The sequence below is a fragment of the Aptenodytes forsteri genome, unplaced genomic scaffold (assembly GCF_000699145.1).
Source record: "Aptenodytes forsteri isolate BGI_AS27 unplaced genomic scaffold, ASM69914v1 Scaffold118, whole genome shotgun sequence".
Taxonomy (NCBI): domain Eukaryota; kingdom Metazoa; phylum Chordata; class Aves; order Sphenisciformes; family Spheniscidae; genus Aptenodytes; species Aptenodytes forsteri.
Window position 1 is genome coordinate 2,039,127 of NW_008795859.1, and position 14,319 is coordinate 2,053,445.

Consider the following 14,319-nt stretch of genomic DNA (forward strand, 5'->3'; position numbering starts at 1 on the left):
GGTGCTGGGGGGCGGCCCAACCTGACCCCCCCCCCGGCAGGGGGCTGCCTGTGGAGCATCAGCATGTGAAGTATTGCTGAGTACCTTCTTGCTCAAATAGTCAGCCCTTGTCTCTTCCTTTTTCAGCGGCGATCGTGGAAGGCTCCAGATGACCGAACTGCTATGATCAAACCCCTGCGGCGCCTCAAGCAGGAGCCAGAGGATGACCTGCCAGAAGCACCTCCCAGGTCCAAGGATAGTGACCAGTCGCGGTCCAGCTCTCCCACTGCAGGTCCCAGCACGGAGGGCACCGAGCCCCGGGACAAGAAGAAGTTCAAGATGAGGAGGAAAAGGCGGCTTCCTAATAAGGAACTGAGCAAGGAGCTCAGTAAGGAGCTCAACCAGGAGATCCAAAAAACCGAGAACAGCCTTGCCAATGAGAATCACCAACCCATCAAATCTGAACCTGAGAGTGAGAACGAGGAACCTAAGCGTGCTTTGAACAACAGCGAGAGACTCCATAGGTTCAGCAAAGGGTTAAACGGGACTCCCCGGGAGCTGAGGCACCAGCTCATCCCCAGCCTGCGAAGCACACCTCGGGGAATAACTCGGCCACCGCCTTCACTCTCTCCTCCCAAATGCATTCAGATGGAACGGCACGTTATCCGGCCACCTCCCATCAGCCCCCCTCCGGACTCGCTCCCCCTGGATGACGGGGCAGCCCACGTGATGCAGAGGGAAGTCTGGATGGCTGTCTTTAGCTACCTCAGTCATAGAGACTTGTGCATCTGTATGAGAGTTTGCAAGACCTGGAACAGATGGTAAGGAGGATGGGAAACCGAGCTAGGTCTAACGTGTAGCGGGATGGACTCAAAAGAAAAGTGGGTGACAGAGGCACTAATGCCTCCTAAAAGAGGTGTGCAGGTCATCACTGAAGCTCTGTTGAGCCCAAGGAAGAAGGGGTGACCAGCAGTGTCTAGGGAAGTAGCGTGTCTTCCGGTGCTTTGTCAGAAACAGCAGTTCCCAGCATTTCTGATGGGAATTTTGTGTGTGTCTGCGTGTGTGTCTCAGCGTCGGCGTCAGCCTGCCGGGGCTGTAATGCCTCAGAGCAGCCTGTTCTGTAGTTAGACACCACAATGTTCTTGCCTGCTGGAACGGCCAGTCTAGGTCATGCTAAGTGTTGGTGTCATTCTGCCCCCAGGACTTGCTGACTGCTAGAGCAGTTGTTTGTTCAGTTCAGCTATTAAATATCTATTGAGATATAGTGAAGATCTCCCACTGCCCTCGGTGTTCTCCTCAGAAGGTCTGTGCTGATTGTTTCCCTGTAGAGGGTACGTGGAGAGCGATCCCGTTCACTGTGTTCTGTACCAGCAGAGCTGATGGAGGAATCCTTCGTTATCGTATTTACTCACAGTGTGCCTGTTCGGTGCCCAGGGTACCAGAGTGTGAACGTTGACACAGCCAGTGACTGTACGGCAGCAGGAAGCATTAGTGGACAGACTTAGATGTTTCACTGAACTTGCAGTAAAGTCTCTTGTTGGCTGTCATCTCGGATTCAACTGTAATGCGCACACAGATGGGCGAATTGTAACAGAGCCTCCTTTCTAGCACAGTCTAGTAACAAAACTGGGGAAATGACAGAAAGGTTGAGAGGTTGATAATTCAGTGCAAGATGTGGTGTGTGGAGTGCCTCCTCCGTGGGCTTCTTGGTGTCACAGAAAGCTGGTAAATGCCTTTTCCACGTTAAGTGCAGTATTTTCTAATGGAAAAATGAGAAAATGCAGAATCTTGCACACTCGTTAGGACTTCTTGCTTGTTGCCCGTAAAGAACCACAAAGAGAGCGGAAAAATGCATAAGCCACGTAGATAGGAATAACACAAAAGCACAGAACAGGAGAGGGGGGATCTGTTTTACAAAATTCACTGGTTTTAAGTAAGGAAAGCACAGGGGAAATCAGGACAGGAATGTTTAAAACCAGTCTCTATATTTGAAAGGTAAAGCAAGAAGGTGTGGCTTGTCTTGAGGCTAGAAAATGGATTTTAGTAAGTGCTGTGATGACTTAAAATGGGATCCGAAGTTGTTGACACTTGTAATTCTGTGGAAATAATTCCATGCTTTATTGCATGATATATTTGATGGAGAAGCGTCGAACCTATGTAACATTGTGTGGCGGTGTGCTTTTCTTAGCGTCACTCAGCCTTATTTTTGCTATTTTCAGTTAAATGCTGTAGTTTTCCCTACTGTTTAATGACACCTTTTAAAGTCTTGCAGAAATCAAAACAAGTGCCAAATTAAGTGCTGTTGGCTTTTTTCTTTTTGGGTAGGTGCTGTGACAAAAGATTATGGACCAAAATAGATTTAAACCATTGTAAATCCATCACTCCACTTATGCTTAGTGGCATTATTAGGAGACAGCCTGTAACCCTTGATCTTAGCTGGACAAATATATCTAAAAAGCAGCTGAGTTGGCTTATCAACAGACTGCCAGGTAAGTGATGTTTTCTGACCACTTCACTGACTTTAGCAAACCAGTTTGTATCTAAACTGCGGTCTCTGAGGAACGTCTGCAGGGATCCGGGTATCCTAGGAGAGGAGTAGATAGGCAGGAATGAAGCATTGGTGGGTTAAAATGGGCCCAGAATTAGTTACGTTGTGACTACTTGGCATGCTAGGTAAACTAATTTGAGGCAGGTCTTCGTCAACAGGTAAGGTTGCTGTGGGAAGTGCCTGCGCTGACGCGGTTAGCGGAGGGGGTGATGTGGGTCTGCTCTCACCCACAGTAATGAAGTTCCAGATGGTGGGAGAGATGGAGAGCTGGGCAGGAGGAGGCTTACGGGGTCCCTGCTTGGCCCTGGAGTGCTGGGATTGTTCGTCAGAGCGGCACCGGGCTTCACCCGACCTGTGCGTGGTAGCAGAGATCACCACGGATGTCTCTCTGGGTAGGCCACATGCTCCAACTTCTTCTGTATCTGCAGGTCTTCGAGACCTGCTGTTATCAGGGTGCTCATGGATAGCAGTGTCGGCACTTTGTAGTTCCAGTTGTCCTTTGCTCCGAACTCTGGATGTGCAGTGGGCAGAAGGCCTGAAAGACGCACAAATGAGAGACCTCTTGTCGCCACCCACAGATAACCGGCCAGGTAACAGGCGGGAGGAGCACGCGGGAGACCTGTCCCAGCCGTTCTGTGGCACGTTCTGCTGCTAGTCCCCCTTGGAGGAAACGGGCAGAAACCCCCGCAGCTAGCACCGGCGGGGTTCCGGGCTTTGCTGACGCGTGAGGTGTTCAAAGTAGTGACTTGCAACACCTCCTCGCTGGAAGCCACTGGGTAACGAGTGATGTTCTCTGGCTGCTGAATAGTCATCTGAGCCACTGTGCTAGTTTTCTGTCTGACTTTCTTCTCTTCAGGCTGCAACGGGTGTACTTTAGAGAGTATGGAAACACTTTCTTCCAGTTCAGGGAAGGAGCAGTTCTGTGGGTCATGCCACATTCGCCCGGATATCAGCTCAGGTGAAATTTTGAGCAAATCAGATCTGCTTTCTGGCATGCACTGCACAGCCTACTGCTTATTCCCGACTTGTAATTCCGCTGGGCCCCTGCAGTTACTTTCATCCCTTTTTGTTTTGAAACCAGGAGGTGGCTTTGTCCACGTGCCTGTTCTAAAAATAGACAAGTGTTCCTGCTGATGTCCCCTCCAAAGCTCCAGACAGGCAAAAGCGTCTGAAGTTGACGTAGGGCAGCAGTGTTGTGTGTCACAGTGCATTTCATATAGATCTGCAGATGTTTGCAACTCGGGGTGAGACTTTTGGGAGTGACCTGCTGCCTCCGCTTCCCAGGTCAGATCGACAACCGGAGTAAACTACGGAACATAGTTGAGCTGCGTTTGGCTGGCCTGGATATTACAGATGCTTCTTTGCGGCTGATCATAAGGCACATGCCTCTGCTCTCCAAACTCAATCTTAGTTACTGTAATCATGTGACAGATCAGTCTATTAACCTGCTGACCGCGGTTGGAACCACCACGCGGGATTCATTAACAGAAATTAATTTATCAGGTAAGTAACACAAGCGCAGGGGAGGGGGGAGGACGGGAATTGCCTGTTGGTGTTACTTGTGTGAAACGCTCACCAGTGGAAGTGGTTTTACCCAGCTCTTCCCCTGCCCCCACTGTAACTCCTCCCCCCCAGGGCTCCATTTAAGCAGCTGGATGTGCTGCCGGTGTAAATAACCCCGCAGCTGCCCAGCCTTTCCCCGGGCCCTCCACCGGCTGAGGGGACTGCCGCCTCCCGCTTAGGAGCCACGTGTTGTACCTCACTCATCCTCCACAGGGGGTTTTCCAAGGCTGCTGCCCTGCGCATCTGGCGTGCTTTGCTTTATCTCATCAGTTACCCAACAGAGTCACGGGGACCAGAGAACGGCCGTGGGGCCGGCTGGGCGATTTCACTGTCGGCACAGCACGGGAGGAGCAAGAAGGACCTACCGCAGTCGGGATAAACCGTCCTCGTGCTGGAGAACAAACCGAGACACGCTGTTAAATTTCTCCCCCTCTGTGTTTTGTTTTGTTTTTTTCCCCCGGCAGACTGCAATAAGGTTACTGACCAGTGCCTGTCTTACTTCAAACGTTGCGGAAACATCTGCCAGATCGACTTGAGGTACTGCAAGCAAGTGACAAAAGAAGGCTGCGAGCAGTTCATAGCGGAAATGTCAGTAAGTGTTCAGTTTGGGCAAGTGGAAGAAAAACTTCTGCAAAAACTGAGTTAGTTAAAGGACACGTGTAAATACTGGGGCGGGGGGGGGGGCAGGGACTAAAAACACGATGGGGCGGGGGGGGGGGCAGGGACTAAGAACACGTAGGGATTTTATTTTCAACTGGGAACTTGGAATATTGGAAAATACCACGATTGGATTTTACAACTCTTGTCGAGGAGAGAACAACATGAAACTACCCATGTTAAGAATTTCAACGTGTGCCACTAATTCAGTCTACCTGGGATGTCCTGCACTGGCTCTTATGCAAATTCATAAGGCGACTGTTATCGATGGTAATTGTTCACACCCGGAAGACGACTGATCTCCAAGAAATACTGTTATTTAAAGTACCACAGCATGTGCTTGGTAGTGTAAATTTGATTTCTGCTTTTCATTTCTTAAAACAACAACAACAACAAAAAGTTGGTGTCATTAAAGTGGACCACGCACTGCATTTCTGCCTTCTTAACACGTTTTGTTTTGTTACATCTTACATTATGCAGAACTATTTTTGTACAAAAATTGTTTAAAAATTATTTATGCAATGTTTGAATGCATTACCAGTGTTTTGGTTTTGATTGCCAATTTTTATCTTTACTTATGGTAGGCGAGAACTTAACCTATACTTCGTAGACAGTATCTATCTACAAACGTGCCCAGGTCAGGAAAAGTAGGTTAATACTTTCAACTTAAAGCATGTTTTAATGGAAGTTTATATCCTGCTTTGTATACTTCAGAAGTGACATAAGCATGTTGTGGAAATAAGGTGTAAATTATAGTTGAAGTAAAACACTTTGCCAAGTTTTATCTGTATAGAAATCACCTTTTTCTCAAAATTTTAAAAAATTCCAATTTCAGCTTTTGCACATAGGAGGGTTTCACTCTGTAGCATGAGCTCTTGTACTCAATATAAAATTAATTTATACAGTGAGTCCAGCCGTAGAATAAATGGTCAAACGTAGTCTCTCTTTCTTTGAAGTGTGAGTTGAGTTCTCATTTAAGGTTTATAACATGGTTATTTCCTGATTGTAAAATTCTGCATTCATAAGTGCCATTGTTGTACGGTGTTGTTTTCGTAGACCTTCCTGATGCAGTTTTACCTTTGTTGAATTTGTATAAACAATTGTACAAAAACAGGCGCTGGCTCTGCGGGTTTCTGTTCCGAGGCGGGCTTGTTTTGGCGGGAAGCTGTGTCTGGGCTTCAGGCGTGCGGAGTGACTGCAGCGAGCCCCTGGGGTTACAGCTGGGTCGGAGCGCGGAGCAGGTGATGGTCGCCAGCCTTGGTGCAAGCCGGGTTAACAGCAGAAGCCCCTCTTCCCGTCATGCCACACCTCGTACTTTCACAGCACTTCACCTGTTCCTTGTCCCCTGCCTCTAAGTTGGCATGTTCCCATACGCTTTTGCTGAGGAGGGAATAAAATATACATACATGCCTTCCTCGAGCTGGAACCTGCCCAGATTCGTCTAGAGGAACGCTTACGCATCTCAAGAAGAATGTTAAAGCTTGAGCCGAGTAACCAACAGCACTCCCACAGCTGGTTAAGAAAAGAGACAGAGGCTGAGGAAGCCCATCACAAATCTTTATTAAGCTTGTGTGGCTAATGATCAGCATGGAAATAACATGTCGGGTATGTTCTTCTTCATGAGCTTACCCGCTGAAAGGAGACTCCAGGAATTAAGTACCATTAAAAAGTTAGTTACTTCTAAAAAATAAAGCCATTAAGAGGTTTGCTCCCTTCTGAAAAATAACCAGCGATGTCTCTAAGCTGTGTATCTTATTTCGAGGAGGAGCTACTTTCTCTTTTTCAAGCCAGCTTAATTTTTTCACATAAAAGACAAGAGCAGGCGTGGCAGTGTGGCAGAGGTAAGAGTTCTCAGGTACTGCAGCCGAGGCAAAACATGTCCCTGTCTCCATTAACTTTTGCTAGCACGTGGGAGATGAAAAGGAGAAACTGTAGCTTCATCGATCAACCCTGCTTAAAGGCTAACCAGCCAGGACAGACTAGGTCCTTCCTCACCTCTCCCTTTTTTGCAGCAAATTTAATCACACGCTGTCATGACCGGGCTTGGCCACAGGCAGCCTGTCCCCAGAACAGGAACCATTCTTGCCGCGACCTTCCCCAGTCTGTCACAGCTACCCTACGAGGACTGTTAAAATTCTTGCTCCAAGAGGACCCTCGCCCCTGCCACAAAGCCCAGCTGGAAACTGGGCCAAGGGCTGATGGCAACGCAGGTCATTCAGCAGCCAAGGGGACGCGTGGTTAATAGTGACTCGGCCTTGGTTAAAAGTCTGTGAACATGAGGTTTTAAGCAAATACCATGTTTCCTTTCCCTTCCCCTTAATACACACACACACCACCCCCATTTAAGGTTAGTAACACCATACATTCCACGTTAGCAGCAAGTAGTTTCATGACCCTGATTAGTATTCACAGTAACATCAGGTTGTCGGCACATGGAATACAATCATCACACGTAAGATTAATAGTTACAATAGGCATGAGTGGATTAAGGACACAATAATATGGTTTACTATACCCCTTTTTAAAAAAATATTTTATTCCTAAACTAAAAAATACTTAGTAATCGGTATTTGGGCACCACGTGGCAGAGCCCTGCGAAACGACTGAGCCCTGCGAAGTGACGGAGCTTTTTGTACGTTTACAAAGAATGGCCAAGACAGTACGTGTGTAACAGCAGACATTCTGAACGAAGCAATCGGCATAAAATAGATTGCTTAAGGGCTTCCGTGCAGGTACAGTTAATGGCAGTGCTTTCTACAGTCGTATTTTATACTGTTAACACTGTTGCAGGGACAGTGCTGGAACAGTTACATTCTATAATTACGTAAAAGCTGAATATTCAACTGATATATTCCTTGCTTCTAATGCACTAGACAACGTAACACGCTAATATGGTCGAGCAAAAAGGTGTTTTCTGACCACTTGCTGAGCACTGAATGCGATAATTAGAGGTGATATTCTTCAGAAGAGAGCAAGAACTGCTGTAAACAGTTTGACTCGAACAGTTTGTGGGTTTATAAGGGAAGCCAGGCAGCACTATTACTGTACGCACAGGCATGGTGTTGCGCTGCCCAACCATAGGATTCAGTACGCTGTAGAAAAATGTTTCACAAACTTCTAGATCCTGGTGTTCAAAACATGTTTATCAAGAACTAAAAAGCTGACATAGGCCCGAGGTTCGGCACTCCTGCCCACAGAAATCCTGGAAGGATGACTGTAAAATCCATTTTTAGTCTTGGTTTAAGATTTGAACACGTGCACGGCCCGTACAACGTACTGTCGGCAGATGGGGCACTCGCTCATCCTCTTGCCACACTTGGTGCAAGTGACCATGTGGCCGCACTCCAGCAGGACGCAGTCGATCACAGCGTCCATGCAGATCCGACACAGGTTATCATCGTTGTCGTTCAGCTGCATCTTCTCGCCCTCTGAAAACCAACAGAGAGGGAGGTCATGCATTCGGGCCCTGGAAAAGCAGTTAAGTCCTAGCTCAGGCAACCACTAAGATACACAGACGGATAATTTAGCATGAAGAAGTGCTGCTCCCTGTTGACAACAGTTTTTCTAACCCACACATACAAATTTATAGTCCTTCAAAAAAAAAAAAACCCCACCCCAAAGAAACAAGAACTAGAAAATCTCTAAGTGAACATCCAATATTTGGCTTCATTCTTTAAACTCGGAAACCATTTTCAATTCAGAACATAATGACTGTGAAATAACGTGTTGGATTAAAATTCAGAGCACGTTGGTTTTCCATCTCTGAGCTTACTTCATTTGGCAGAACACTTTCCTCAAGATTAAACACAATAATAATAAAGCAGACTAAGAAGTGGAAGCCTTAAGTAGGCCGTAAAAATGGCAGAACCAAACAAAACCTGTCAAGCTTCATTGCAAATAGACAACATCCCCTATCAATAACTGAATGTTCCATCAGACCACGTTGAAAAAAGAAAATAATCGTAAGTTTAAAGCTTGATTTCAGACAGGTTTTCAATTCTAGTTTACGACCAAACTGAGGGTCTCACTTAAGCTGTGTTTTGACATTCACTAACTGTCCCCCCTTCACAATCCTCCTCCACCCCAATTAGCTGATTATTTAGCAACTGATGATCACAGTCCCCGCAGTGTATGTGCTGGCATAATCTGGCTGTGAAGTGGCCCAGGGCTAATAAGTTTTCCGGTCACCACAGTCCCCTGTTCTTTCCAGCCCGACTGCTGGATGCAGGAATGAAGAGGCAGGCAGGCATTTTCCAAGCTGGTAAAGACATCAAAAAGTTGCTCCTCAGATTATACTTTGTGAACAGGGATCGGTCTGTGGGTATGCTGCAACCACGCCAGTGAAAGACTCCAACTGTTGAGTGTAACAGAGGGCAGAAGAATACTAGTCACTGAGCTGCAGCCACAGAACCGCCTTACCATGAAAACATGGACCGAGACCAAACCACTTCAACTTGGACTTCTGCCACCGTAGCTTTTAATTCTCTACCACAGTAAGAGACCTGAATTGCTTTGGTCCGTTGACAGCTACTGAGAAGCTCTCTCGCTAATACCTTGTGAAACCTAATAAAGGACACGGAGCTGCCAAGTTTCATGTTCTCCGAGGAAGTGGTTCTCAGTTGTGCAATTTTACCTTCACCGTGAAAGCTGAGCTCTCTGAGCTTGGGAAAGAAGTCTCAAAAAACCAGCACAATCCTGGAAAGCTTCATTTACTCACTAGAACCATGTTCAACTACTCTAGATGCAGCTTGAGTTGTTAAAACACACCTTCCAGTTGTTCCAGCTGAGCAGACCAAACTAGATACCAAGTCCTTCAGTTGGCAGAACCAGCTACTGGAAACCAGAAAATAAGTAGTCTTAAGAAAGTGAGAATTAAATGTAAACCTACGTGTCTTGTGGTTCTCCTCACTCTCTCTGTATAGTCTGCTCACTTTTTCCACAAGTTCCCATTTTTCACAGCATCCTGAGTAGTTGACAAAATTACACGCAAGTATTTCCTTCAGCTGTCGAACACTCAACCCTTCAATGTCTTCCAGACTTGAAATATCGGACAAAGATGCCCTCGCTCGCTTTCTGGACAATCCAGGGGTCTGAAACACATCAATTGTATGTTTTTAACTGTCCCGGTAAGTTCAGAGCACCAGATCTGCTACTACATTAAGCTGCAGCAGCTTGGCTAGTTTTATTCTTTTTAAAACAAGTATTTGCAGATACACATTGCTGGACACAGCTAACTCTGAAAGAAATCGAGTGTGATAGTAAATGTTCACAGAGATCTAAACACTTCATGGTGTCACATGCCAAAAAGTCATTCTTTGGATAGGTGGTATCTCACCTGCTCTTCCGCACTTTCTTCTTCTTCATTATTTACAGAGGATGTTTCAGTTTGTCCCTGTGTACAAAATGAAAGTAATCAGCATAAAAACACATTATCCCTTATAAAATATTTTCCTTTGTACCAAACTGATCACAGATGACAATGACACGTTGACGTTTCAATTGCTACCAATCATTATCAAATTAAGTCACCTCTATCATCTAAACTAGTCATCTTAGCTAGTAATCTTCTGTTTTCAGGCAAGAGATAACGAAAGGCATTTTTCCTGCCACCCTGAACTGCACGAATTGCCATTTTATTTTAAAGCAATGCATACCTATTAAAAAAAAAGCTATGCTCTATCATAAAGCACATGTTAATTATTGTACCCGTAAAGGTGTTCCATTTCCTGTGCTTCCCCTTCTGTTTGCAAATTCTCCTTGAGACGACACTGATACAGACATAGAAAACGGATGAGTAAAAAACCCCGAAGTCTGTGACCGTGACGAATGCAAGCTACTAGCGTCCATATCCTCCTCCGAACCTAATCCATGATGGCACAGCACAAGATCCACCAAGTCTTCTTTCTCTCTGCAAGTATCCGTTGGTATGTTTCTGAGAATCAGATACTGACGCAGATCCTTTACTTTCAATCTCATTAACTGAGGTCGCTGAAAGGCTGTTTCTTGCAGCAAGTGACAAGTGGAACATCTTCTGAGATTCTCTTGCAAGACTGAACAAACTGAGCAAAAATCCTTCTTGCAGTCACAACACACGTGCTAAGCAGAAAGAGAAAATAACCATTCAGCTCTATGTCGTAGAAAACAGAGACCCTGCTCTTTCCTTCTCCAGGCTACGTGATTTACTATTAGTGTCTCAATCATCAATTTTAACATACATCGTTTTTAGGATTGAAGTCTAGAGAACTGCCCTGTCAAATGGTTTTGCAGGTGTTCCAAGGCAGGCCGTTGCTTTTGTAGCACTACTGTCGGCTGACTTGAGGTTTTAATGAACAAAACATTATGAATAAACAAATGAATAAAGTACTCAAGTTGTAGTTCACACAATAAATGAAATTGAAAGCCAGTGAATTTTATGGTATGTTAAAATACTGTTGAATATACTAAGTGTCACTGCTCTTTTCACATGTGTGAAAACAGTATAATCCCCAAACTTCAAAGAACATACTTCTTCCTCAATTGATTCAAAGAATTCAAAGCAGGCCTTAAATGTGGTGAATCACATGGTAGGTAAATACTCCCAAATGCCCAGATGTCATTTCTGATGAGAGCTTTGTTCAAAAGACCTGCTACAATATACAAAAGCTAGAATAGGCAAGACTTTCAGCAGCGATTTTAAATGGTCATCTCATCCGCCGTGAACAAATCCAAACTCTTCAAGTTTTTCAGGATTTTAGTAAATTAATATTGGCTTCAGAAAACGTCCCTACACAGCGCTTAATGCAACGAAGTGTTTGCCATGCAAACAACGGGACACATAGGAAGGGGGAAACTGAACACACAAACTGAAGAAAGAGGCTTCATCTTTATCTAAACGAACTGCAGAGAATTAGGTCACTGAGTGGACAAAATAATGATGCTGGACGCTCATGATACCTAGAAATAATATTAACAATCTCAGTTTTATTTATCTGCATTAACCCACCAACCTGCCTCCAACTGAGGCAAGAGGCTGTTGGAGTGCAATAGCATTTAACAGAACTCAACCTGGTTAGAAAACAAACAGAATTACACGAGTATTTCACAGAAAGAAGCTGTGATACTGAATTGCGAGGTTTTAGCTTTTCTATCGCCCAGTTTTTTCATTCCAGTGCCCAACCACTATGTTTGGTATCATCTTCAAAACCAGATGTGTTTTAACGTTTAAGATTCTGAAGCTAAAACACGTATCTTACAAATTGGAATCCACTAATTTTTAGGTCAGACCAGATCCAGTGTGTCACCGATTAATGAATATCAGACCTCTTAACTTCTAATCCTGTCTGACACTAATTTCCTGTGACCTCAGAATACGGCACTTACTCCCTTCCTGGCTGTCTGCCTCAGGGTTCCTTATCTAAGGAAAAATACACATCCATCTCCCAGTACGCCTACAGATTAGTTCATATGAGTAAAAATACTGTGTAATAAGAAATACTCACTTTTTTCCTAAAAACTGAAAAGGAAAGTCCACAGGCTTTGCAAACTATGTTAGTGCCCGCCGCAGCTGGAGATGGATATGCTGAGAAGTCTGTATTTGGTGTGAATCTGAATGGGCCAGCACCGCTCCCAAAGCCAGCCTGCTGGCCACGGACAGCTCCGGTACCCATGACTTCATTCAGCAATCCACAGCAGGAAGCCCACATGGACGTAGCTCCCGCCTGAAAACATTCACAAAGCAAGAAAGAAAATTAATATCTGAAAACCCACATGAGATGTGACTTGCTCCTGAAGAGCTACTTCGCTCCATCTGTCATCATCCTGAAAGCATGTGGTGTGAATTCCCAGAGCACCAGGAATTCAGCACACTAACGTCTATAACAGCCCAATAATCTCCACTTCCCAGCTGCAAACCAAAGTAGGTAAGATTTGCTTCTGAGAGGCTAATGCCGGCACAAGGAGCTCGCTTTCATAACTCCTTTTCTAGCAGAGTTCCGCACAAAAAGGGTAAGGAATTTGAGGAGGTAACGCAATAGCAGAGCAAAGAAGGAAGAGACTAACAGCCAGTTGTAGGTGAGGGGCAAAACCTGAAATGATGACAGGCAGCAACACAACAATTTATCACAATTAGTGCAGAGCTGTCCCCTGCAGGACCTCCAGAACTAATCCAGCTCTTATATGACTCACAATAAAACTCTCTCTAAAAAACATTTCTCGGTCTTCAAACTTCAAAGTAATAAACCAATCTTCATTAGAAACTAGTTATGGTCTAGTTTCTTTGAGGGGGAAATGTTTTTCAAGACCTCTCTGAACCTGCTCTTTTGTTGTCTTACAAAATGTCTAACAAAAATTAAAATAACTCTAAATGAACTTATTCCATATTGATTGGATTTCAGTTTTGAGTCATACAATTTAATCTTAAAACACTACAAAAAATTCTAAATACATAAATAAATTGCTACTTTTTATCCTTCAAAGCCTTTAGCACTAGATTCTCTATCGAAAGTGCATATTCGACTTAAAGTTGGAATTTGGACTCAAAGTTGTTCAGGTCACGTGTTTAATCACTGTCATGTGGCTCACCAAAACCTACTAAAAAAAAAAAAAAAAAAAAAGGCAAACAGAATCCCAGCAGGTTCTTTCTGAAAGGAAGCCGAGTGGTACAATTTCCTTCAAACATAATCTTTTTTCTTACTTTTTTTTCTTAACTGCACTGGTTAGAGCTGTTCTGTTTTTCATTCCAGGGCAGCGTCTTTTTTTTCCAAAGCATGAAGACATAAAAAAATTGCTTTTGAGACTTGTAGTTCTTGCTGTAAAACCTAAACCAACCAGAACATGCACTTCAGCTCAGTAATGATGGTGCTTTAATTCCTGCAGTAACTAGACTAATTTCTACATTAAATTGCACATTTCCCCTAAACTGAACACAGTCCTGTTACATTTGTGGAAACTTAACACAGTAACTGGGGATACGCCAGAACGTCTCCTTTCAAACCACTGAGCACAGAAGGGAAGAAAAGCGTCCTCACTCTGGGTCAGAGAGAAGCTGTGAGAGACAATGCCATAGGACCAAACACGTTCTGCACCACCACCTTCATGCAAGTGCCTTAAGTATGGAACATCAAAAGCACTTCTGCAACCCACACAAACCTGGTACTTCACTTTTACTGCTGTAAGCAGACATTAAAAGTGTTGCAATACAGCAAAATATCGAACACAGTTGGTCATTTTGCTTCTAAGCTGTAAAACACGTAACGCTGTGTGCAGTAATAACACCAAATATACACGCAACAAATTAAATTCACTACTCTAATTTTACAGGTATTACAGGAGCAAAATTCATCCCAGGCATAACAAGAAACCTCCATGCTGTGGGCACCCCATGTGTAGGAGAAAATCTTCCTAAGCTTCAAGGGGGATGAACTCCAGTGGCTCTTCCCTGACCTCCAGCTAAGACGCAGGTAGCCCCAGCACATGGCTGCGCTCACAGATACATCACACGCTTGGAGCCTGTCTGATGTGTAATCAGACTTTCATGACAATCATTAAACTATCACCAAACTAAGACTTGGTTTCTACTTTTCAATAATAAAGAG

The 14,319-nt window shown here is 44.6% G+C and overlaps 2 protein-coding genes across 2 annotated transcripts in view; one reads left to right on the forward strand and one right to left on the reverse strand.

The window, feature by feature from the left end:
- The window catches only part of KDM2B (lysine demethylase 2B), a 125,056-nt gene extending 120,299 nt beyond the window's left edge, over positions 1 to 4,757 (forward strand). Inside the window, exons 19-24 of the mRNA XM_019473272.1 lie at positions 127 to 800; positions 2,305 to 2,468; positions 2,956 to 3,117; positions 3,384 to 3,485; positions 3,812 to 4,030; positions 4,555 to 4,757. Coding sequence (XP_019328817.1) covers positions 127 to 800; positions 2,305 to 2,468; positions 2,956 to 3,117; positions 3,384 to 3,485; positions 3,812 to 4,030; positions 4,555 to 4,736 — 1,503 coding nt within the window. The 3' untranslated portion in view covers positions 4,737 to 4,757. The remainder of the gene's footprint in view (positions 1 to 126; positions 801 to 2,304; positions 2,469 to 2,955; positions 3,118 to 3,383; positions 3,486 to 3,811; positions 4,031 to 4,554) is intronic.
- A 1,526-nt stretch (positions 4,758 to 6,283) lies between these two features.
- Positions 6,284 to 12,444, reverse strand: RNF34 (ring finger protein 34). Its single transcript, XM_009283897.2, has 5 exons — positions 12,226 to 12,444; positions 10,454 to 10,843; positions 10,083 to 10,139; positions 9,636 to 9,837; positions 6,284 to 8,175 (listed from the first exon to the last, which is right to left on the reverse strand). The coding sequence occupies exons 1-5, from the start codon at positions 12,427 to 12,429 to the stop codon at positions 7,988 to 7,990; spliced, it is 1,041 nt and encodes a 346-aa protein (XP_009282172.1). The 5' UTR covers positions 12,430 to 12,444; the 3' UTR covers positions 6,284 to 7,987.
- Positions 12,445 to 14,319: the final 1,875 nt, after the last annotated feature.